Source organism: Delphinapterus leucas, chromosome 3 (genome assembly GCF_059928025.1).
Source record: "Delphinapterus leucas isolate spDelLeu-1000000601 "Yukka" chromosome 3, BTC_Dleu_Yukka2, whole genome shotgun sequence".
Classification (NCBI taxonomy): Eukaryota; Metazoa; Chordata; class Mammalia; order Artiodactyla; family Monodontidae; genus Delphinapterus; species Delphinapterus leucas.
The window spans coordinates 45563388-45589747 of NC_143131.1; the positions used below are offsets into that span (position 1 = coordinate 45563388).

Below are 26360 nucleotides of genomic sequence, written 5' to 3' on the forward strand. Positions count from 1 at the left end.
CAAATTAAAACCACAATAGATATCACCTCACACCTGTCAGAATGGCTATTATCAAAAAGACAACAAAAAACAAGTGTTGGTGAGGATGTAGAGAAAAGGGAACCCTTGTACACCATTTGTGGGACTGTAAATTCGTGCAGTCACTATGGAAAACAGTATGAAGGTTCCTCAAAAAATTAAAAATAGAACTACCATATGATCCAGCAATTCTACTTCTGGTTATGTATCTGAAGGAAACCAAATCACTGTCTTGAAAAGATTATCTGCACTCTCACGTTCATTGCAGCATTATTTACAATAGCCAAGACATGGAAACAACCTAAGTGCCCATCAATAAATGAATGGATAAAGAAGATGCAGTATATATATATATATACAATGAATACTACTCAGCCATAAAAAAACACGTTATCTTGCTATTTGCAACAACATGGATGGACCCTGAGGGCATTATTAAGTGAAATAAGACAAAGACAGACAAATAGCGTATAATCTCACTTATATGTGGAATCAAAAAAAACCAAAACAAGTTCATAGAAACAGAGAACAGACTGGTGCCTGCCAGGAGTTGGGGGGGTGGAGGAAATGCATGAAGGGGGTCAAAAGGTACAAACTTCCTTTTATAAAATAGTAAGTCATGGGGATGTAATGTACAGCATGGTAACTATAGTTAACAAAATTGTATTGTGCATTTGAAAGTCACTAAGAGAGTACATCTTAAAAGTCCTCATGACAAGAAAATTTTCTATATATGGTGACAGATGTTAACTAGATTATTGTGATCATTTTGCAATATATACAAATATCACATCATTATGTTGCACACTTGAAACTAATATTATATGTCAATTATACCTCAAAAACGTAAAGAAATAAGTAAATAAGTAAGGTCTGGGCAAAACGGTCCTTTGTACCAGAGGTACATTGTAGATGATTAAACTATATGGTAAAAATTTTAAAAGCACTGTAAATATATACAAAAACTACTTTTTTGTTTTTAAAGATAAGTATATTACTATAGGTAAGAAGTCAACTAGTTCCTTTTAGTTCCTTTTAAGTTTGGAGACCTTAAAGTTACTCTTTGAATGCCATTTGTTACACATCCTGGAACTGAATTGCTCCCATTTAGCAAATCAGGTAAATCTGGAGGATGTCAATTTACCAAACACAACACCTGACAGCACAGCCTCTAGAGTTTGCCAACTATCCTATATAGTAGAGTGAAATAGAAACTTTGACAGGTATTTTTTTCTTTTTATTCCTTTTTTGGAATACAACAAATCAGTCCTAAGGCTACTTGAATTTGCCTGAATTTTCACTAGATCTGACTAGTTCAATTTAGATTTTTAGGTTAGGATTTACCCTCACTTTCAGGCAAAGAACAGGAAAGCTGACTTTCCAGACTGAGGAAGCGGCATCAACATTTATTTTTTAATAAACACCTGCTGATTTGAAGATGGTTGAGTTATTCTAGTATACCCCTCCTGCAACTAAGCGTGGTCTAATTAATCCTCTCCTAAATGTGCGCGCGTGTGTGTGAAAATACACGAGCGAATGGAGAAAGGAAAAGGGAATAAGGAGCCCTCCTACAGCTCTACGCACCTCTGTTTCAGCGAGCTGGGGTCAATAAAGCAGAGGCACGGAGACACGGCGACAGGAGGCCAGGAGGTACCGGCACCGCCGAGCGCGGCACTGAGTGTTGAGACCGCGAAGGGGAGGGACGGCGCGGCATCTGCTCCTCCTCGGGTCGGGGCGGGCCCGAGAAAACCCGCCTCCCCAGTGCCGTCCTCTTCACGGAACCACAGGACAGCCATGCCGGGCCGCCTGCTGCGCGGCCTCTGGCAGCGATGGCGTCGTTACAAGTACCGCTTCGTACCCTGGATCGCGCTGAACCTAAGCCACAACCCGAGGTGAGAGGGCTGGGCGGCTCGACCAGGGCCGTTTTCCTCTAACCCACCGACGCCATCTAGACCGCTGGGACTTGGGTTAGAGGGCCGAGGTGGGCGGAGCTTCCGGAGGGCGACGCCTCAAGCAGGCGGAGCCTAAGACGACCCAGGCACCTGAGTGGGCGGGGCCCGAGGTGCGCAGCGCCCGAGGTGGGCGAGGCGGAGGCTGATGGAGTCCGATGGAGTCCGAGTTGGGCTGGGGGCCTGAAGAGGGCGCGGGGCTTTTAGGTGGGCGGGGCCTAAGGCCTATTTCCCGTCGTCCCTGGCGCGGCGAGGTACGCTAGGACCCGATCGCCCGCGGGCTTTGGCTGGAGTTCTCGCTTTTGCTTCTGCAGGGGCTGGGGTGCCTGGGTTTGGGGGAAAAATAGGAACTTTTGAAAAAGAAAAGAACTTGTACAACATGAGGGTGCGTGGACTTCTCTCCGCCAAGGCAGTTAGAAGCTTGAAGTTCCTTAGAAAAGCCAAACCGTGGTTTATTTTCACAGCTCCGTAGTTGGTATGGAGAAAACAGCGCAGCTCGGCTGTGAGGATAACAGCTTGGAGTAGCTGATGTATAAAAACGAGCAAAAAACCAATAAAAGCATGTCGGAATATTGGATTTAGAATACGGATTCAGCGCTTGAAGAAGGGGATCTAGCTGAGTGGGTGGCCGTAGGATCATTGTTATTGCCGGCTTTAGTAAGTGGCCTGCTTGTGGTCTGGAAGAAGTCAACGTAATGCTCACTTAAATAGGCAAACGAGCTCCATTGAAGGCTGGTTAGTAACCAAAGAGCTTTCCCAGAGTTTCATACTACGGAAACGTGAATTCAGCTGCATCATTACTAGAATTGTGAGGCGGAAATTGGTTCAAGTAAAACAAGAAGTAAAAATAATAATTAAAAACTATTTACGGAAATAAAAAGTGATCATTAAAGAAGTAATTACTGTGGTGGTGTGATGAATTGGGAGATTGGGATTGACATATATACACTAGTATGTATAAAATAGATAATAACCTGCTGTATAAAAAAATACATAAAATTAAATTAAAAATAAAAAAGTAATTACTCCTGGGAGAGAATGTGACAAAATATATAATGTTAACTTAGATTTGTCTTTGAAACTACACGCGTGTGAAAAGAGCCATTGCAATATGAGGATTCTCATTATGTAATAACATTCACATAATGGCTTTGGGTGTAGTGGGAAACGAGCCCTGTTTCCGCTTCTGGCTCTCCCATTTACCCGCTTTCGGACCATGGGCAAGTTCCCTAACATCTTCAAGCTTGAGTTTCCTTGTCTGCAAAAATGGGGTAATGAATGTAAGGACCCAACAGAATTTGGTATGTAATGGGCCTTTCATAAGCATTAGCTGTTGTTGACTTGTGTAGGTATTGTTGGGATTCAGGTAACTAGAACTAAACCTAAAAAACTCTTTTCTGAACTTCGTAGTTTTATGCCCTTCAAACACATGAGAATAATCTTCATACAGGCCAGTAACCCAGAAGACATCAAGACAGTCTGGCTTTTATCAGTTGAGGGTAGTGAATAGAAACTTTTCCCATTTTCAGGACCCTCCGATATGTTCCAGAGGAATCCAAAGACAAAGTTATCTCAGATGAAGAGGTCCTAGGAACATTACTGAAAGTTTTCCAGGCTCTATTCGTAAATGATTTCAATAAACAATCAGATATCTTGACTGTGTTTCCAGAACCTGTTAAAGCAAAATATCAAGACCTACTGTCAGTTCAGCATCCAGGGGTGAAACAGCTTGAATACAGACATCAACAGCAAAATACCTTTACACCAGAAGAAATTCTTTATAAGACATTGGGTTTCAGTGTCACCCGAGCACCTAGCACATTGATTTCGGCTGGAAAAGGTGTCTTCGTTAACAAAGGATTGGTACCAAAAGGCGCGGTTGTATCTATGTATCCTGGTAATGACATAATTAGTACTTGGCCAAGAGTTTCTTATAAAAAAATATAAGTTCAACAAAATGCTTATCCCTGTAATCCTTGGAGTAAAGTGTTGTATTGGAAACTCTGATTTCCACAGATTTTTCTTTTTTCCACAGATTTTTAAAACCTGATTTGGAAATTAACTGTTTGTAAATTATCTCATGTATTAGAAAGTATCCTGGAGTATTTGTTGGGATAAATGCATTTTTCTTTTAAGGAAATTTTTCTAATCAATGTTTAAATTTAGGAGATTATAGTATGGCCTACTTTGATAAGACTGATTACTTAGAAATCACTAGAGAATAAGTCAGTTTGGCTTAGCTAACTAATAATTAAAGGTAAAAAATGATATGGGTTAAAACATGAAAGATAAAATTTAAACCTATAAATCACTGAATAAAGATCTTCCTGCCATTTCTAAACTTGAAAAGTAAAGAAGCTTCTTTTCAAAAGATCACTGACTAGCATGCTAAGTAGAATGTTACTTGTTAAACATATTATTTGGTGTAGTGGAAAGTATGCGTGAATGTTTGTCAGATAGACCTATGTTTTTAAAAAGTCATTCTACTATTTTTTAATTCTGTGTCCCTAAGCAAGTGAGTCTCAGTTTCCTCCTACACAACTATCCTAACTCCATAGAGACTAAATAGGACAAGCCAGCAACAAACAAATTAATAGTAAAATAAATAGATTAACATGCCTGGAACATAGGAAGCACCCTGTAAGTATTAATTTCTCCTTTCCTTCATTGCCAATAAAAGGAAAAACAACCTGAATGTCAGACTCATCTATTCCTGTATATATCTACATTATTTAACTATTAATAAAAATACTTTTCTTAAAAGGCTCTTTAATAGATGACAAATCACACTCTACTTTAAAAAATAAAAACAAAAACACAGCTTTGTAAAACTGAACCTAAAATGGGGTGTTCACATTTTTTTAACCAAAATAGTCATATTTTATTTGGCTGTGTGGACAAGTTGGTTCTGTGCTCCTTCTGCTATTGGCCACTCTTTAATGAGGGAAGGTAGCCAAAGAGAATCTGATGGTCTAGACTGGAGGTGAAACTTTAGAAAAAGACAGAGAAATTAAAACAAATTCTTCCATGTTATGTTTATGTTCCAGAGAAAGGTCCTTATCATGATGTTTATAGGTTGCTGTAATAATGTCTTTGTCTTGTATACTAGGTACAGTATATCAAAAGTATGAGCCAATCTTTTTCCAGTCCATTGGAAATCCGTTTATTTTTAGATGCCTGGATGGGGTACTCATTGATGGAAATGACAAAGGAATATCAAAAGTCGTGTACAGGTAAGTTGGTGCCATGTTCAAATTTAATTATAGGAGGTAGAACCACACCACAATGACTCTGACCACTAGCGTTTGTACTTTAAAGAAAAATCATTTAGGCAGCTGCCCTATTGATTAGACAAAAGTTTTTTAAGAAAAATTTCACTGTTCAATTCTAGGGTTAACTTTCAATTTTAAGATACAGAGGAACAATGTCTTAGCTAATGCTTTCACCTGTTTCAGATCTTGCAACGGGAGGGATCAACTTGGCCCTTTAAAAATGAGTGATAGTACATGGCTAACGTCAGAAATTCATAATCCACTGGCTGTAGGACAGTACGTCAACAATTGTTCAAATGGTAAGTTGGTACCTTGGGGCTGTGAGATATAAATACAGCAGTGGTAATGCTCCTCCTTTGCCATGTGACTGAGTGCCAGAGGCAGTTGAGTTAACATTTCAGCTATTCTAAGCCCTTGAGTAAACTCTAACTTTATAATAGCTGATATCAAAGAGAGAATTCGGGGAGATAATGATATACATTAACTGGAATTCTTTAACTTACTATTTTTATTCTGATTTTTCAGTAAATATAGGCAATTGATAACTGCCCTTTTGATCATTATTATTTTAATATTTTTTAATACTTAGAGATTATTTTGTCAGTGCCTCAACAGAGCCTTATAGATTACTCACTAGACACTAGACTGGTATCCTCTTTCTGTTGCTAAGTTTGTGAGTTACCTACCTTCTCTAGGACTTAACTTTCCTACAAGTTTGATCATCTGGCTACATTTAACATAGACTTTGGTGTTAGGGAGACATGAATTTGAAGCCTGATTCTTCTACTTAACCTTTACCCTTTCTGAACCTGTTTCCTGATCTTCAAAAAGTAAATGAAACATCCAAACATATGTATATAGATATATAATCTAGCAGTGCCTGGAACATAATAGTGATTATTAATTTGAACATTTTCTGAAAATTTAGAAAACCATACATCAAGTGCCATAATTCAGTACATAATTCATGACCTTATAAAATGTCTCTGTTTCTAAAAAATTCTGTACTTGTTCCTAGACAGAGCAGCTAATGTCTGTTATCAGGAATTTGATGTGCCTGCAGTTTTCCCTATAGAACTGAAGCAGTATCTTCCAAACATTGCGTACAGCTATGACAAACAAAGGTTAGTCTTCTGGAAGAGCTTTTCCTGTCTTCTGTCTTATGCTGTACCTAAAATATATATATATTTTCTATGAAAAAACTATATAGAGATTGGGGTAAGTTTTTTAGTGAAAAATTATAACAGATTTTTATGTGCATTACACTTTAGTGTGTTAATGTAGGTTATCTGAAATTTAAAATTTTCCATTAACTTAGCTTATTCTGATTATTACCCACTTTTATTCTGTGTAGTATTTTATAAGTTATCAACCTTAAAGTTTGTTTCAGGTGACTGTTGTTTTTCCTACGTACAAAATCTTCAAATAAATTTTACTTTAAGGATCCTGTTCTCCATTTTACATGGAAGCACCCAGTTGAAGAAAGGGACCAAATTAGACTATTACTTCTTTTGCCTACTTCACTATTAGGTTCAGAAACTTAGTCAAAAAAAGGGAAATATTCAGAAGATATGAATTTTTAAATCTGCTTTTGTTTTTACCATAATTTAATTTTTTATACAATTGTTAAAGGTTACTTTCCATGTACAGTTATTACAAAATATTGACTATATTCCCCATGTTGTACAGTACACCCTTGTGGCCTTACACCCAGCATTTTGTACCTCTCATTCCCCCGCCCCTATGTTGACCCTAGTAACCACTAGTTTGTTCTCTATATCTCTGTCTGCTTCTTTTTTGTTATATTCACTGGTTTGTTGTATTTTTTAGATTCCACATATAAGTGATAAGAATATATGTATTTTTTTAAATAATGTTATTTATTTTGGGCAGCATTGGGTCTTCATTGTTGCGCATGGGCTTTCTCTAGTTGCAGCGAGCAGGGGCTACTCTTCGTTGCAGTGCACGGGCTTCTCATTGCGGTGGCTTCTCGTTACAGAGCACGGGCTCTAGGCGTGCGGGCTTCAGTAGTTGCAGCACATGGGCTCAGTGGTTGTGGCATGCGGGCCCTGGAGCACACAGGCTTCAGTAGTGTTGGCACGCAGGGTCAGCAGTTGTAGCTCGCGGGCTCTAGAGCACAGGCTCAGTAGTTGTGGTGCACGGGCTTAGTTGCTCCGTAGCATGCGGGATCTTCCTGGACCAGGGGTTGAACCCGTGTCCCCTGCATTGGCAGGAAGATTCTTAATCACTGCGCCACCAGGGAAGTCCCTGTATTTTTATTGTAACATTTCTTCTCTGATCGATCATTAAGTGGAAAGTACCGAGAATACTCAAGTAACAATTTTTAAATATAAGTAATTCTGTAGAGCTAAGAGTTCTTTATTAACAATGCTATAGGAAGATATTGTCTTTATATCATTTCACTGAGCTGCCAATTGCTAGCAAACTTTATTTTGTACAGGTCCTATTAAATTGTCTTTTGAAGATGAATGATATTTAAAACTTAGACTATTCCCTGTACTTAAACCTTGGTAACTTTCATGTCTATGTGTGTGTATTTAACAATGAGGTTTTTTTAGCCTTATACTCTGGGGCATAATATTATTACTATTCAACAAGTACAAGAAAAGTTAAATGAGTAGGAACATTGAAGGTGTGCATTATGTCTTGTGTCCATAAAAAGTATTTTTTTAATTCCCATAAATTATAAAGTAATGTTTCCAGCTTTGCAGAATACAAAGATACAAATTAATTTTTTTAAGTGTTGATTATAATAAGTTATAATAAATGTCATTTTAAAATGCTTTTTGTGATACCAGTTTTGAGGGCTTGAACATAGAAACAACATTTTCAAAAGAAGTAGTCAGTTGTATAAACAATTGACTTGTGGTCTTTTTAAATAATACAAAATAAACATACTCTAAAATGCCTTCATCAGTGATAAGAACTATTTCCTCATGGAAATGAGATACATAAAGTAAGATGATAGTAAGGAATCTGAATAAAATTCTCTAAAATCCATATTGGTTGTATTAAAACATGAGCTTGTATCTGTTAATACTTCTAATTTTGTCTATGTTTCTTTTTGTTTTCAGTCCACTTCGATGTGTCATTCTTGTCGCACTCAGGGACATCAAACAAGGAGAAGAGCTTTTTTCAAACTACTATACAATTGTCAGCTAACTGTATGAAATTAGGTTTTCTATTCAGCTATTGAGTTAATTCTAAATGTTTTTGTTGTTTCTCTGAGTTCCACCTGCAGAGCAAATATTTTGAAACCTAATTGGAGTGGGAACTTTTTAGTTTTTATTGATATTTGTGTTTCAGTTCCATCATGAAAGCTATTTGCTTCATTACAATTTCAAATTTGTAATGCAATTCCAGTGTTAATTGGTTTTCACCTAAGTACACAGTAGTTTACTAAATTAAAACCCACTGTCTGAACTTACAGTTTCAACTTTTCTTTTGTATATTTTGATTATCTCTGTGGTGGTTTATCAAATTTTAGCCAAGTCATCAGCAATTCTTGTACTATTGATGTGTACTAACTTCCATAAAGACTTAATTTTTCCAGAATATTCTAAAACCAAAAATATTTGTTGTGTTGTCATGAGTTAATTGGGGTGTGTTTGTGTGTGTGTGATTTAAAGATTGTTTTAGGGACTTCCCTGGTGACACAGTGGTTAAGAATCTGCCTGCCAGTGCAGGGGACATGGGTTCGAGCCCTGGTCTGGGAAGATCCCACGTGCCGTGGAACAACTAAGCCCGTGAGCCACAACTACTGAGCCTGTGCTCTAGAGCCCACGTGCCACAACTACTGAGCCCACGTGCCACAACTACTGAAGCCCGTGCACCTAGAGCCCATGCTCCACAACAAGAGAAGCCACCACAATGAGAAGCCCGTGCACTGCAATGAAGACTAGCCCCGGCTCGCTGCAACTAGAGAAAGCCCATATGCAGCAACAAAGACCCAACACAGCCAAAAATAAATAAATTTATTTTTTAAAAAAATTTAACAGAAACAAAAAAAAGATTGTTTTAGCTGGTTAAGGGGAAAATGGGGGGTCATCATACTATTTACTGTATGTGAACATTTACACACACACACACACACACACAGTTTAAGAGTGTAAGATTGTTTTGGCATGGAATTATAGTTAAAAGATGGTGGTGGGAGGAACACCTTTCCCCTATTCCACACTTCTCATATTTGGACAGCTTCCATAAGTAATTCTCCTGCCTCTTTCTCCACCCACTGGCGAAAGAGTGATTTTCTGAGATTATCTTTAGGGAAGAACTAGGCACCCATGGCCCAAACCCCTCTAGTTCCTTTTCTGTGGACTCTCCCAGCTGAGTCTGTTCTGGGCTGCTCTCTGCCCTGTACAGGGAGTAGCCTGTAGTCAGTCAGCCCAGCCAGTGAAGGAGTGAGTTTAGTTCAGAGGTAGAGTATTAGTGAGCTGACCTGGCCTCAGCTCTGAAGCCACATTCTCCAGTTTTATTAGTAAGAGTTACTTTGATCTCCATCAACCTGACTCCTGCATCCAACCCTCAGTTCCAAACTTGGATAGGGAGGAGGGTGTTATTTTTTGGGCCCCTCAAATCCTAACATGGCACCTATACAACCAGATTCTGACCATCTCCACTGCTACACCAACAGCTTTTCTCAGTTTATTGCAATTTCAGTGGCCTCCTAACTGCCTTCCCTGTTTCCATTCCTGCCCCTTTTACAGAATAGAACACCAAGAGGGATTCTTTCAAACACAAATCAGATCCTAACCCGCCTCTGCTCAGAACTCTTTGATTACTCCTGCTTTGGAGTAAATGCCAGTCTTTCATTACCTCTGATCTCACGTCCTGCTCACTCCACCCAGCCACACCTGCCTCCTTGCCACTCCTAGAGCCTGCCGGGCACACTCCCACCTCAGGGCTTTTGCACTAGTTCTCTCTGCCTCCAAAAACCTCCCCCCAGATAGCCATACAGCTCATTCCCTGTCACCTTGCCTAACCAACCTATGGAAATTTACAATCCCCAACCGCCAACCCCTAAAATCCCCATCCATTTCTTCTCTGTAGTATTTATCATGTATGTCCATGTAAATCCATGGAAGCATCTCTTTTTCTCAGGCTCATTTGTTTTTTATTTGTGCCGCCAAGATTCTGAGATGCCGGGGGACTCATATCGTTAAAAAAGCCAAGCCACTTGATCAAGAAGATCCTATTGGGCTTCCCTGGTGGCGCAGTGGTTGAGAGTCTGCCTGCCGATGCAGGGGACACGGGTTCGTGCCCCGGTACGGGAAGATCCCACATGCCGCGGAGCGGCTGGGCTCGTGAGCCATGGCCACTGAGCCTGCGCGTCCGGAGCCTGTGCCCCGCAACGGGAGAGGCCACAACAGTGAGAGGCCCGCGTACAGCAAATAAATAAATAAATAATAAGATCCTATTACTCAGAACTTTATGTAAAATACAGAAACTTAACTCCTGTGGCCGTATTAGGTATTTAGGAGTGAAGTATTGCAATGTAAAAGACTTTTTAAAAATAAGTCAGAGGACTTCCCTGGTGGCGTAGTGGTTGGGAGTCTCCCTGCCGATGCAGGGGATATGGGTTCGAGCCCTGGTCCGGGGTGATCCCACATGCCGCGGAGCGGCTGGGCCCGTGCGCCACAGCTGCTGAGCCTGCGCTCTAGAGCCCGTGCTCCGCAGCTGAGGCCGCCGCAGTGAGAAGCCCACGCACTGCAACAAGGACCCAACGCAGCCAAAAATAAATAAAAATAAAATAAATTTATAAATAAATAAGTCAGAAAAAAACGCATATTATATAGAAAGAGAACAAATATGGTAAAAAGTTAATTGTTTAATCTGGATTGTTCTTCATACTGTTATTTTAACTTTTGTCTTAAAAGTTTTATTATTTTAAGTTGGGAGAAACGTCACCATCAGCTTAAGAGTCATCAAACATTTAGTGAATGCCTACTATGTGAAGGGTCCTGGAAGATTCAAAGAATAAAACATAGTTCCTGCTGATAAAATGCTTACAATGGTACTATAAAGCGTACCCAGTACCATGACTTGGTCTGGACTGGAGAGGTGAAGATATTTTTAAAAAATAAAACATTGGTTTTTTTTTAAAGAACCACTTTTTCCTTACTAGAATATTTTTTAAGGTTTATAAATGACATATCATTTCTGACATGCTTATGAAATGCTTTTATTAATTCTACACCAGGAAACAACTTTGTGGCAGTATTGGCTTTTTGTGTAAAAACAATCTCATCAAAATCGAGGTACACTATAGAGCATGTGTCTCTCTAAAGTGAATATGCCAGCTATAGTATATTAAACCTTGAAAAATGTGAGCATTTCTGGTCTAGGACTATGACTTCACTGCCCTGTGCACTGTTTTGTCAGAGAACCCAGATAGCCACAGAGAAGAGAATAAAGATCAGAGATCACTTACCTGGGTGGGAAACTGTAAACAGTGCTATATCTCAGGGACTAATTTAAGTTAAAAATGAAAGTGTGGGGCTTCCCTGGTGGCGCAGTGGTTGAGAGTCCGCCTGCCGATGCAGGGGACACGGGTTCGTGCCTCGGTCCGGGAAGATCCCACGTGCCGCGGAGCGGCTGGGCCCGTGAGCCATGGCCACTGAGCCTGCGCGTCCGGAGTCTGTGCTCTGCAACGGGAGAGGCCACAACAGTGAGAGGCCCGCGTACCGCAAAAAAAAAAAAAAAAAAAAAAAAAAAGAAAGTGTGTATAATGAAATACCCAATTTACAGATGACATGAAATCTTTAAGTCAGAGAAGCAGCTGGCTCAAAAAGTATACCATTGATGGAAATCATGGCCAAAATGGGTAAGGTCTACAAGTGACTAGATTATTCTGCTCCCACAAGGCTCTCCTCCCTCCCCTAAAAGACTAAAGCGCTATGCTCTTATATGGCGTTTGGCTGACCTCTTGGCTGTATTCAAAACACTGGTCCTTGTACCTCCTTTGAAGGCACTTCTGTGTATGTGTCCACCAGATAGCCCTGCACATTAAGGAAGAAATGTGGTTTTAGATAAGCAACTGAAGCAGAGACGTCAAGGTTTTTATCCTCCTCTTGTCCTTGTACAAAATCTGGACATTATGTGCAATCTGATCACTGCATATTAAGAATGGAACTACAGAGAGAAAGCTCTGGTCAGAGCAAGTGAAATATGGGGACAGACTTGTGAAATTAGGCTAAGGTGAGATATTTAGCTTGAAAAGATGAAGACTTAGGGAAGATATTTCTAGAGTCTACTAAACTATGAATATTATGATAAGGAAGACTAGTTTACTATAAATATATTGTCAAATAATAACATCTGATCAAATTTCAGATTTCATGTCTTCCTAAATGACAACAGTTACTGAGAAACTTGTTTGAAACATAACAGACATTCAATAAATACTTCCTGAATGAAACTAAAAGTACGTACAATCCCCACTTTGGGATAACGAGAATTTTATTATAGATGGAAATTTATTTTAGAGGAGTTAAAGAAAACTTATTTTATCTACCAATTTTATTACTTACCTATCAAATATCTTATTTACTACATCTAAAACCAACTTAACAGTGGTTAAATATCTACCCATGTGTTATAGCTTAAGAATTATTAAATAAAAATCTATTTGTGGCAAATACTCACACGAACCAAGAAAAAAAAAGATTTCCAGATTTTTATTTCTGGAACTGTACACCAGGTATTAAAGTACAACAAATACAAAATAATGCTCAAAAAAATCAGTGTTTATGTACAAATATTAAAATCAATGCAACAATAGCAACTTCCTCTTGAACATCTGATACTAAAACTTGTTCTGATTGTCACTAATCAATCTCATACTCACAGCGTACTTATTTCAAACTGGGACAACTGGAATCACTGGTCATCTAAGAGGAGTTTTAATATCTACCATATTTAACAATAAAACTAATAGTTTCCTCCTTTTAGTGAAAAAATTAAGAACTTTTTAAAAAACATAGTAATGTCAATATTTTTATAAATTATTTCGATTTCCATTTGTAGACAATGTGCTTTGAAACTCTGGGCAAACAATCTCCTTGGTGGTCAGGTTTATTTGTTGGTTTACATTCAAAGTTGAAGTATTCACTAGAGACTTTGGTTAAATTAAACAGTATCACTATGCTCTATTCGATCTGACGTTCTCAAATATTATGACCCTCAATTGTAAAAATTAAAAAGGAAACAATTGCACAATTCTTTGACCTAATTGTACACACTTTAGTATTGTTTAAACAGTATTCTACATCCTTCAAGTAAATTCAGCAGTTGACCATGACAAGAGGAAAACTAAACACTGAAAAAGCTAGCATGAAAAAGTGGAGTACAACTAACAAAAGTAAAGTATTGCTATAATCACAGCACCAGTTTCACTTCTAAATGAATCCGCTGTCCTCTTCAAACCCCCTGTACATAAAAGACACATCAGCCAACACTGCAACTGCTCACCATGGATTTTTGGTTTGTTCATACAAAAATAATATGGCAAAGGAAAAAGAAAAAAGAATTTATCACAGTTTGTTATAAGAATTGTGCTTAACACTTGATAATAAAGGCATTATTGTTTCTTCTTATGACTGCAAATCAGTTATTTTCATGCTCTCAAACGCAATTCTTCTAATAAACAGTAACAAATTCTCTGTTAAGATGCTTAAACGGAAAGGAAAAAACCCAGTAAATCCAGATTTAAAAGGAAATTCAATAAATAGCTATTTTACATGAATAAAGTCATAGTGGTACAATTTATGAATGTCACATCAAGCATGCACAAAAATGGTATTATACATGGAGGAAGCAGTCAGAAAATATTGAATTAGATCTAAAAAGAGATGAAGACTTTACATATATATACAAAAATCTTGCAAATTATTGCCTCATTTTAACAAGGAATTAAAAGTAAACGTTACCAGCCAGTTAGCGCTCTCTAAGAGGCTAAAATCAGATTGGCGTTTAAAAATCCATTAAACTAGCTGGAAATTATTTTTCTCTCATATCATTTCTGGATTTTGGTCAAAAATCTTTATTTAAATAACTAAAGTGTCCATTCAACTTGCTGATAATCAAAACTTCAGATAAGAAACACTGTTTCCATCTTATATCAAGATCCCAGCAATGCATAGATAAACTGAATATATTACTGCATCAGCTACTGAGAATGGGCATGTTCATTTAAGTGCAACTGGTATTAGCATTCAGTCATCTTTGTGTAAATTATTTTATACAGACCAGCCACTGTAAACCCAGGGTAAAAATTAAAGTTATAACAATGGAAGATTATGGCCAGTATCTTACTAAATTATAGGTGTATTCATTTTTAACAAAAGAAATTAGGTTCAAAGTTTAGCACAACACCACAGCAATAAGAAGCTGACAACTTGGAAAACAATATCTGAAAGCAACATAGAACCCAGGCTACCCATTATTTACTGTGTGCATACAGGAATGCTAGACCTTAGATGTATAAATTAGAGACTGACTTTAAGTTATTAATTTAACTACTTTTCGTCCACTGTGCTAAACTAACTTTTATAGTAAATGTGCTAATGCGTAAACACTTCAAAGCAATCTTCATTAAAATGCTGCAAAGAAAAGAATACACATCATCCAAAACTAAGGATGTCATTGCAGTTCACAGTTTGTATAATAAATACCCTCCCTTTCCATCACTACTAAGGTAACTACATTCTATCTATTCATCAGCACAACCTTGAAGCGACTTATACTTACAAATATCAGCAATGTAGCCAAACATTTAAGTTTCTGCAAAGCAAGACAACTAGTAGAAACTGAAAAATTTAATTGACAGTGCAAAAAAAAAAAAAAAGTAAAATTCTGTGTTTTAACTGAACTATAAAAGCAAAGCTTATCACATCCTAATACTGCATTACATATTGTTTGAATTCACCTTATAACTTAAAGATGCATGTCTATACAGCAAAAATGGCCTAAGTTTAAGACAATGGCTTCTCATTCACAATGTTTGGAATAAAAATAAAACTGAGTTTGAGATGCAACTGAACGTCAATCACTTTTTAAAACTTAAAGTGGTAACGTACCATTCTATTTCAGATAGGAACTCACATTTTTCTTGCCAGTAACTGTTCAAGCTAAACAGAAAAGTTTAAATATACTTCAAGGTTCTACTGCATTTTATGTCTAAAATCTAGAAATCCCTCCTAAATATTAACACTTTGAACTGCACCACTATAAAAAAACTTAAGAGGTGTCCCAAAATGTAAACCAATGAGTGGCAACATCCTAGGCTTTGTAGACTGTGCCCTGCAAGTCAACTGCCTCAGGATAAACTAAATTATCAATGACTGGTATGATTTTTATGATTACAATCTTGATAATGGTGGACAAAACCCCATCTAAATACCACACCTTCAAATGCCAAACTTTTAGCCAATAACTGAAGTTACACAGAAATCTTCCGGCAGTAAAATGACCAATTCTGTGTAAGGTAGCCCTGGTCTAGAATTCTGAAACAGGATCCAAGCAAGCGTCTTCATAATTTGCACGCAGTTCCTCGTGCTGGCTTCCATAAAGATGGACTTGCTGTTTTGTAAACTGAAGTGCTCTAGTTGAACAACATGAGAGAAGTTTCCATTTTTAAAAAAATCCTTGCATGTTTGTGCAGTTTAAAGAAACCTACCCCTGCTTTTATTTAATTAAGAAAATAAAACCAAAAAATGCTACATTGAGCAGGGATCAGGATCGGTACCTGTAAACATTGTTATTCCACTGCATCCATTACGGCAAAAGGAATTTACATGAATAGAAGCCACTCCATTCAGTTCAGAACATCTGTGCTGGTTTTGAGCTGGTGGCCTCTGTCTACAGGTTTTAAAATTGGGAGTGAGGGCAGTGGGGAACAGAAAATAGAAAAAGAAGGGAGTGGGGAAGAGGTACTGGGGATGAGGAAGAGATAAGCAGAGCTTAAAGCTGCACCACAGAGTTCAATCTTAGTCCCCAACTCTGCTGATCATAGTTCATTTCCACATTTATGGATTGAAAATGAAAATACTCTTGATAAATCAAGATATAGTTCTATACATACTGACATCACTGATGTCATAGTGAAAAAAGTTCAAACTTCCAGTGAAAGACTAAGCAAACCTGATACTTTCCTGGTGCTGGTACTGCACACCCACTGTTTCTGGGCCCCTCGCTCACGTCACTCAGAGTGAAGGGCGGCATGCTGATGCAGAGCGTGGGCACTGATGAAACCATTGGTCTCGCTGGCAGACAGACTGCCAAAGTCAGCCACAGACACGGCCATTTTGGCACTGGTGATATGATGTGTGTGATTTTCAAAGTCCACACCCAAATTACTTGCAGAAACCTCATTCATAAAGGATTCGGGAACAGCAATGCCCATTTTCAATCTCTTTGCTGGTCTTTCCGTCTCTTCACTGCACATGTTCATGGGGTTTAGCTCTGAGTGATAAAATCCAGTCTCAAATAAGTTAAAACAATCACTTTCCCCATTGCTGGGCAGGGTGAGTAACTCCTCTGTTCCAACAGGCACATGATTGACTTGTCCACGGGGCGTGCTGCCCAGTGGAGGAAAGCTATCATCCAAACAACTCACATCCGCTGGATCGCAGACGGTCGCTACACCGCTGGTCAAAGCTAAAAAAGAGACGGAAAATGGTTTAAGTAAGCAGTCTGACGTCATGCCACAAAGAGGATATAAGTTTGCCCCAAGCTATGGTAAAAAATGCAAAAAGATGCTCATGTTACCTGTCAAGTCACTGGCAGTGAAAGAGCTGAGAATGTTCAGCTGTTGATCAGGAACAGGCTCAGGTCGGTTAGATGTTAAGGCTGAAGAATTTACTGTCCCACCCAGAGCTTCTGTTTCATCTACCAAACGATCCATATAGTCCCTAAAAAACACACCCCAATAATTTTATGACTGCATATCACAGTTAAAAACAAAAATCCCAGAAGTCAATCCCACAGTACTTACGTAACTCCAGGGTGATGGTTATATCGTTTCTTTCCAAATCTTGTCTGTTGAGCAAAGTAATCATAACGTTCAGATTTCTTCCACATATAGTAGAATGCTACACATTCAGCAACTGTTCTAGTTCTCACCTAACAAAAAAAGTTGCATTTTAAAAAATCAACATATTCTATGCATTTTTTAATACCTATTTTTTTTTACAACCCATAGGTCTTATTTTCTATCTTCCCAATTATGAAATTCTGAACTTTTTATTAGTGAACTGCCGTTACATTTACACTATTTAACAATGAGGCTGACTTCAAAAGCCCAAGGCTTTTTCTTTAAATCAGAATGTAATAATAATAATAAATGCATATCCAGAAATTATCTTTTTTTACACCTTTACCGAAAATCTTAAAACACTGACATCCTTTACTTTTCTTCACTGAACTTTCACTGTGATTCTGACTGTAGCAGGGGTCCTTCTTAACCCTGAGGGATCCATGAATGAGCTTCGTTGGGATCTATTAATTCCCCAAATTTCATGCAGGTATACTTTTCTGGGGAGAAGGGTGCAGCTTCATCAGATTATCAAAGGGTTCCAGGGCCCAAAAGAGATTAAGAACCATCTGCAAAGGGATCAGTACTCTACCGCATCTGGAATTTAAGATGATTGCCAGATAAAGGCAGAATTTTTTCCTTTAACATGCACTTGGCTCTTAGCGCCAACAGAGTTTGGTAAGAACAACAACAACAATAAAATTTGAGCCTCGTTCAACTTGGCTCCACATGCAGACTAGGGCTCTTCTAACTATATATAGGTAAAGGTATGAGTTCAGATGTACAGACAAAATTCTGTATCTTTATCCAATAAACACTTTCTCCCTGCTTAATCAGTACCCAATAAGGACGTTTCAGAATCTCTATCCTGATTAGTGAGCATGTTGTGATATAAGATCATAATATAGGAACAAGCTTTTTAAACCAAGAAGTAAGGTATACCTTTCAATAAATACATTAGCCGTAAGTCTTCAAAAAGAATATAGGCTTCTTGGGAACAGAGACCTTTCCTGTCTTATTCACTGATGTATCTCTAGAGCTTAAAATAATATCTGGTAAATGATAAAGCTTATTTGTGAAATAAATGAATATATTTCATAAATTATTGCTAAACTGAGATTTTATTTTGACTTAAAAGGGCAACTGCTTCACCTTTCAATAAATTAAACACTTAATCTCATCTGTGAGAAAACAATAGGTTTTCATACATACAAAAAAGCACTGAAGTATTCAACATCATACTGGAAGATCTAGCTAAATGCAATAAGAAATAAAAGATATACAGATTGAGAAGAAAGAAATAAAACTGTCTGTTCACAGATGACATGATTGTCTATATAGAAAATCCTAAAGAAGCAACAAAAAACCCTCCTGGAACTAATAAATGATTATAGCAAGGTTGCAGGACACAAGGTTAATATGCAAAAGTCAATTGCTTTCCTATATACCAGCAATGAGCAATTGAGATTTGAAATTAAAAACACAATACCATCTACATTAGCGCCCCCAAAATGAAATACTTAGGTATATACCTAATAAAATACATGTAAGATCTATATGAGAAAATCTACAAAATTCTGATTAAAGAAATCAAAGAAGATTTAAATAAATTGAGAGATATTCCATGTTCACAGATAGGAAGACTGATTATTGTTAAGGTGTCAGTTCTTCCCAACTTGATTTATAGATTCAGTGAAATCCCAATTAAAATTCTAGCAAGTTATTTTGTAAATACTGACAAATTAATTCTAACGTTTATATGCAAAGGCAAAAGACCCAGAATAGCCAACACAATATTGAAGGAGAAGAACAAAGTCGGAGGATAGATACTACCCAACTTCAAGACTTACTATTAAGCTATCGTAATCAAGATAGTGTGGTACTGGTGAAAAAATAAACAAATACGTTAATGGAACACGATAGAGAGCCCAGAAACAGATTCACACAAATATAGTCAACTAATCTTTGACAAAGGAGCAAAGGCAATTCAATGAAGGAAGGATCATCTTTTCAACAAACAGCGCTAGAACAAGTGGACATCTATATCCACCTTTCACAAAAACTCAAAATGGATTATAAAACCTAAAAGTACACTACAAAACTATAAAAGCTCCTAGAAGATAACACAAGAAAAAAACCTAGATGACATTGGGGATAGTGATGACTTTTTAGGAACAACAATACAAACACAATCTATGAAAGAAAAATTGATAAGTTGGACTAATTAAAATTAAAAACGTCTACTCTGCAAAAGACACTGTTAAGAGAATGAAAAGACAGGGCAAAGACTGGGAGAAAATATTCAAAACTCACACATATTTTTTTGGACTGTTATCCAAAATATATAAAGAACTCTTGCAATTCAACAATAAGAAAACAAACCACCCAATTAAAAAATGTGCTAAAGACCCTAACAGACACCTCACCAAAGAAGATATATATATGGCGAATAAGCATATGAAAAAATGACCCACGTATGTCGTCAGGGAAATGCAAATTAAAACAAGATACCACTACACATTTTAGAATAGCCAAAATCCAAAATAATGACACCACCAGATACTGGCAAGGATGTGCAACAATAGGAACTCTCTCATTCATTGCTGGTAGGAATGCAAAATGGCACAAACACTTTGGAAGACAGTCTGGCGGTTTCTTACAAAACTATCCATACTTGCTTAAAGAAAAAGAAAAAGAAAAAAAAAAAAACATTGTAAAGCAATTATACTCCAATAAAGATGTTTAAAAAAACCAAAAAAACAACAACAAAAAAATATCCATACTCTTACCATATCATCCAACAATCACACTTACTGGTATTTACCCGAAGGAGTTGAAAACTTATGTCCAAAAAAACCCCTGCACACTGATGCTTACAGCTGCTTTACTCGTGACTGCCAAAACTTGAAAGCAACCAAGATGTCCTCCAAATGGTGAATGGATAAACAAACTGGTACATCCATACAATGGAATATTATTCAGTGATAAAAAGAAATGAGCCACACTAAGACTCCATGCTCCCAATGCAGGGGTCCCAGGTTCGGTCCCTGGTCAGGGAACTAAATCCTACCTGCTGCAACTAGAAGTTCACATGCTGCAACTAAAGATATTGTGTGCCGCAACTAAGACCAATATAGCCAAATAAATAAATAATTTTTTTTAAAAAAAAAGAGAGAGAGAGAAATGAGCCACAAAAAAACATGGAGGAACCTTAAATGCATATTACTAAGTCAAGAAGCCAATCTCCAAAGGCTACATACTGTATGATTCCAATTATATGACAAGGGATTTTTTGATCAGTGAAACTATTCTGTATGATACTACAATAGTGGATAGGTGTCGTTATAACAACAGAGTGAACCTACTGTAAACTGTGAACACTAGGGGATAAAAACGTGGCAAAGTAGATTTACCAGTTGTAACAAATGCACCACTCTGGTCGGGGGGCTGGTGGGGGGAAGCCCTGTGTGGGTGGGAGCAGGAAGTACATGGGAACTCTCCATACTTTATCCTCAATTCTGCTGTGAACCTAAAACTGCTCTAAAAATAAAGTCTATTATTTAAAAGTGTCTGTATAGTCTAACAGTTTGGGATAATTAAATCTCATTAAAATATGCTTTGCTTATTCTTTCTTTTTGTCCTAAGGAACATACGATTCTAAAATATTTAGGTGGATAGGTCAATATTCTATGCCTACTGCTTTTTTAAAATTTTAAGTTTATTTATTATATTTATTTGTTTTTGGCTGTGTTGGGTCTTCGTTGCTGCACGCAGGCTTTCTCTAGTTGCGGTGAGTGGGGGCTACTCTTCCTTGCGGTGCAGAGACTTCTCACTGCGGTGGCTTCTCTTGTTGTGCAGCATGGGCTCTAGGTGCGCAGGCTTCAGCAGTTGTGGCACATGGGCTCAGCAGTTGTGGCACGCGGGCTCCAGAGCGCAGGCTCAGTAGTTGTGGCACACAGGCTTAGTTGCTCCGCAGCATGTGGGACCTTCCCAGACCAGGGCTCGAACCCGTGTCCCCTGCGTTGGCAGGCGGATTCTTAACCACTGCACCACCAGGGAAGCCCCACCTATTGCTTTTTAAACTAGATTTTATATTTCAGAGCAGTTTTGGGTTTACAGAAAAATTGATCAGAAAGTAACAGAAATGTTAATAGCAGGGGAGCATTAACAAGTTATAGCTTTTATTCCCTACCCAAGAGGCTCATAAATTAGTTGCTTATATTCATTGTAATTACTAAGCAATTTCTCTATACTAATTTGCCTAACTTACCTTATTCTTCTGTATAAGATGAAAATCTTTTCCAAAAAGCATGAGTGCATGTTCAAAGCTCCGGCATTCTTCTTCTGTCCATGCAGTCATTCCTTCTAAAGAAATTTTAAAACAAAATAAATTGGCCTCAAAACTCTTATATATATAAATGACTGATTTACTTTCAGTAGGTTTTCCTAATAAAAAGGCTATAAACTTCTGCACACACACACACACACACACACACACACACACACAGAGACAAGTTCTTTATGTGGAGATTTTAGTTAGTAATCTTAACTAAAAAAATCTAGAATACCAAAATATAAACAACTGGGTTTTTTTCCTCTGCATGATGAGACAAGAATTTTATATTTTCTTCTATAATTCAAGCACATTGTTTTTCTGATTTCTTTAAGCAATGAGCATTTTTTTTAATTAGGGGGAAAAAAAGGTTATTTTCTTTATAGAAAAAAAAGCCTTCCTTTGGTCTTATGTCAAAACCATAAGCTCTTTAATTAGAGACCATAAATAATGAACACATATTTATTTAGGGTCAGTTTGCAAAGTGCTATACTGTAGGAATATAAAGGGAATAAAAAACAGCCCATGCTCTCAAAAGACTAAATCCCATTCAACTTCCTGGCAGATGTCAATGTTGATGAATCAAATCTACTTGGGGCAGAGGAGACTTGAAGTGCCTCACAATGGGAACCAGGTCCCCAAAGCCATTAAGAGTAGCCCACCACAAAGGTGAAAACTTTGTTCAGAGTTTTGAGAGCTTAAAGTAATTTTTTCAAAGAAGCAGCTTTTACACGGAAACATTTCAATAGACTATCTCACCTACAAGTTTAAATGCATTGTTTCCAGCTTCTATATTTTTCCAAGTCATTTATATAATATTAGTAAGCATTATTTCACTCTATATATACTTAATGAAAGCTATGGTGCATGCAATTGATTTATATAATGACAAAAATACTGAAATTAAACTTAACCATTTTCCTTGACACACACAAACCAAAACCTAAGCACTGCAAAAATGTTATTACATGATTACTAAACATACACTTCTTGCAATAAATTGAATGGAATATATTATACATGTTTCTTTTTTTAAATCTTTAATCTCCTTTTCATTTCCTGTCTGGTTTAAGAAAAAGAAAAAGCAACTTTTTTCCCCCAATGAAATCATAAAATCATTCTTATTAATTACTTTGGATATATTGTCATCTCTGGGGTCTGCTTTGTTCTGGAGGTGACAGGGGGGTAACTAATTTGTATTTGAACAATCTCTGGTACGTCTAAAAATAGAGGGCAAGAAAAGGAAAAAATTATTTGCTATGAAGATGAAAATAGATCTTATACAAAAGTGTTATAGGATTGCTCCGTCCTTTATACTTTGCTTATTCTGATCCCCAAATGACCATCCCCATCATTTCCCTCTCTTTATCCCAAGTGTTTCTTACCTTGAGAGGCCTTTCCGTTGCAGCAGTACCTTTCAATTGCTTCCTTTATATTATGGTTACACTTGAGAAGTTCATATAATGCCTTAGGGCAAGGGAAAAAAAAACTATTCAATAAAACTTACCAAAAGTTCATACTTAAAAAAAAAACAACTCAAAAACAAACAAACAAACAAAAACAGGTGTATTGTAAGAGTCCTGACAAATACTAGCTGAAGTGCTCTCTAATTTCAGGACATTTGAAGCGTATGTTTGCCCAGACATTTAATCTACGTAACTATCCTGTAGATTGACTCTGGTATCCGAAGAGTTTGTTCATTCTCATTCTACCTCTCAGAAGTCATCTACCAGTATCATTCCTCACTTTTTTTTTTTTCATTGCCAGGCCTTCTGAGCTGGGAGAATATCCCTATTTTAGATGATTATTTCTAGTCAGGAAAAGTCAAGAATTATGGTCTTCTCTCTTGATAGCACCTTCTGCCTGCCTTTTAGAGTTTTAATAAAAGAGAATAGCAGCAGGTTTAGAATAGAAGGATGGATATTTTAGTGACTGGAGTTTATAGTTATTTCCATCTACTATGGAAGATACCATTTTTAAAAAATTAGAATTTCTTCCCATTAAACCTGTTTGGAATTATGAATATACTAAATAGCAGCAGACAGAACTCAACTGAAAGTTAAATAATAATCCACCTTCCCAAGTACGTTTCAAGAAAGGCAAGGATATTTGTAAACCTATTAATACATCAATAGGTTAATAATCAATACATTAATAATCAATCATTAAAAACAGCTGCTAAAAAAGCTTCAGATAAATCAGTACCCATTTCTATTTTTAAAAAGACAAAACCTGTAACGGTTATAAGTAGATGGATACTACCTTACTATAAGAAAGACAGCCTGTATCAAACCAAGGCTGGTATTATTCTTTTTTTAAAATTTTTGGCCACACCCCGTGGCATGTAGGATCTCAGTTCCCTCACCAGGGATTGAACCCGTGCCCCCTGCATTGGCAGGCGGAGTCTTAACCGCTGGACTGCCAAGGAAGTCCCAAGGCTGGTACTATTCTTAATGTAAAAACCTTACATGTATTACCTTTCATCAAAAGCAGGCCTCAAACCACTGTAACTACCAAAAGTCTCTGAGAGTTATAGCTAATGCGGTAAAACATGTTCTAGGAATAAGAGATATAATAATGGTAAGGAAGGAACAAACGTATAATTCAGTAATGACTTTAAAACTAGAAAACCTGAGAGAAACAACTGAAAAATCATTATACTAAATTAAATAGTTTCAGTAGCTTGAAAAAAAATTTTTTTAATTTATATTTCTCTAAATCAACAATATACAAATACAAATATAATAGTGATCCCATTTACAACAGTGCTAAATACTGTATTTAAAAATAAGCATGTGATACTTAAACAAGCAAAAACATTTGAGTGATTAAAAAAAAAGTCAAATACAGAGAGAATCAGAACATGTTCTTGAAGTAGGTTTTATGTTTTAAAGGTACTAATTCTTCCAAAATTAATTTACAGTTTTAATGGAATATCAATAGGAAAAGCCAATGGGATTTCTTTTTGACAGCTGACAAAACTACTTTGAAGTTCAGCTAGTTTGACTTCTCTGTGTTATTCGGAAATTCAAGTTTGAGTCCACCTATCTCTGGGCACTCATTAGCTGGGATTAGCTAGGCTGGAGATAGAGTGTAAAGGTATATGAGAAGGGCAAACAACGTCAGAGAGAAAAAACCCTAATAGGCAATACTTCCACCCTTAACCCACACACCATCAGGAGGGTACTCCATCTACAAGCACACAGTATTTAACGAATGCTCCTAAAGCAAATTTATACACTGTTTTTTTTGTTTGTTTGTTTTTGTGGTACGCGGGCCTCCCTCTGTTGTGGCCCTCCCGCTGTGGAGCACAGTCTCCGGACGCACGGGCTCAGCGGCCAAGGCTCACGGGCACAGCCGCTCCGCGGCATGTGGGATCTTCCCGGACCGGGGCACGAACCCGTGTCCCCTGCATCGGCAGGCGGACTCTCAACCACTGCGCCACCAGGGAAGCCCTATACACTCTTAATAGACATGAACTTTAATCACATCCTGAATAAAGTTCAAGAATAATCCAAAAAATAACTTTAACATAAAATCTAAAAGTCCGACCACAGAGAATGTTTAAATAAACAATGGAACATACAGACATCAAGAATGAAGTATTAAAGAAATCTCAATGGCAAAGAAAATAAGACTAAGTGATTAAAAGGATATAACATGGTAGGTAAAGTAAAATATATGTGTGTGTATACAGAAAAAAAGGCCAGAAGACATGAAACAATAGAACGGTTATCATTAGGTCTTGGGATTTTTTTTAAACCAGTATTTTCCAAGTTTTAAAAATCAGAAAGAGATAGCCAGTTCACATGTAAGAAATATTTGAATCAAATATAAGAAAATCAAGAAGATACTATATTAGTTAGCTGCTGTTTCAACAAAAGTTGATGTATACCTGTTCATTGTCCCTTGTGTGCGTTCCTGCAGAAATCCTATCCATTATTTTTTCGTTTCCAGTTCTTAATGAGGTCTCAACAAGGTACTCCTTAACTTTGCTCTCCAAAACCACACCAGGACGCCAAAGTAATTGGTCTTCATTTTCATACACTGATAAAGAAAATCCCATCAACACATTAAAAGTAGCGAACACACTTTAAGATGTATACAAAACTGTTTTTCCTCTTCCTATACAAGTAACTAACTTTGAGGACACCAGTAATTTGATTGTCTGGCAAGCTGAGTCATTAGTAAAGGTTTAAAACAATTTTTTTTTTTAACTTTATTAAGGTCCAAGTATTCCAGTCACTAGAGCAAGTAGCTTTTTTGGTGATTGGATTTACTAACAAGTTAGAAAGCTTTCTATGCCTAGTAGTCTAATATAAAACCTGGTAGTGGTGTCTTACATTCTTCTAATGAGGGAGTAAAAATAACCTGTGTAAATTCTTTAATAAACTTATTACAATTTTCTCTTAAACTCCCTAAATGGCTCTATGAAAATGTCTACAGGTTAAAAATTGCAAACAAATTAAAACAAACAAAAATAAATAACAATCAAAATATCTGCCAATACTGAAATACCTAGGAAAGATATAGTTTTCCTTTACTGATTTCTTCCCAAAAGGTAAATTTTTATTTTAAAAAGCAAAAAAATAAAATAAAATAAAAAGGAAGCAGACTAATTAAAAATGGAAAACAGTGATAAACAGTAAGATAAGCAAACTTTCCACCTCTTAGAGAAGCTGATATTTAGTAAGCGAAATGACACTAAAACAAACTGTACTTTATTAACGCAA

General features: G+C 37.1%; 2 protein-coding genes across 8 annotated transcripts in view; one reads left to right on the top strand and one right to left on the bottom strand.

Moving 5' to 3' along the window:
• The window catches only part of MIER3 (MIER family member 3), a 60760-nt gene that overhangs the window by 17612 nt on the left and 16788 nt on the right, over window positions 1–26360 (bottom strand). For 4 of the 6 annotated variants that reach the window (XM_022597231.3, XM_089908875.1, XM_089908873.1 and 1 more), the window contains exons 8-13: window positions 25523–25674; window positions 23013–23094; window positions 21565–21659; window positions 17256–17383; window positions 17030–17172; window positions 1603–16918 (exon numbers count right to left, since the gene is read on the bottom strand). In XM_022597231.3, the coding sequence (XP_022452939.1) occupies window positions 16461–16918; window positions 17030–17172; window positions 17256–17383; window positions 21565–21659; window positions 23013–23094; window positions 25523–25674 (1058 nt within the window). In that variant the 3' untranslated portion in view covers window positions 1603–16460. The remainder of the gene's footprint in view (window positions 1–1602; window positions 16919–17029; window positions 17173–17255; window positions 17384–21564; window positions 21660–23012; window positions 23095–25522; window positions 25675–26360) is intronic. The other 2 variants (XM_089908871.1, XM_089908872.1) reach the window with 2 other exon arrangements.
• Window positions 1545–8815, top strand: SETD9 (SET domain containing 9). 2 transcript variants are annotated; one of them, XM_022597238.3, is made up of 6 exons: window positions 1752–1910; window positions 3497–3864; window positions 5077–5200; window positions 5423–5538; window positions 6258–6363; window positions 8335–8815. In XM_022597238.3, the coding sequence occupies exons 1-6, from the start codon at window positions 1813–1815 to the stop codon at window positions 8420–8422; spliced, it is 900 nt and encodes a 299-aa protein (XP_022452946.1). In that variant the 5' UTR covers window positions 1752–1812; the 3' UTR covers window positions 8423–8815. The 2 variants fall into 2 exon arrangements, with proteins under 2 accessions (XP_089765002.1, XP_022452946.1); XM_089908876.1 differs by lacking the exons at window positions 6258–6363; window positions 8335–8815 and having other exon boundaries at window positions 1545–1910; window positions 5423–6250.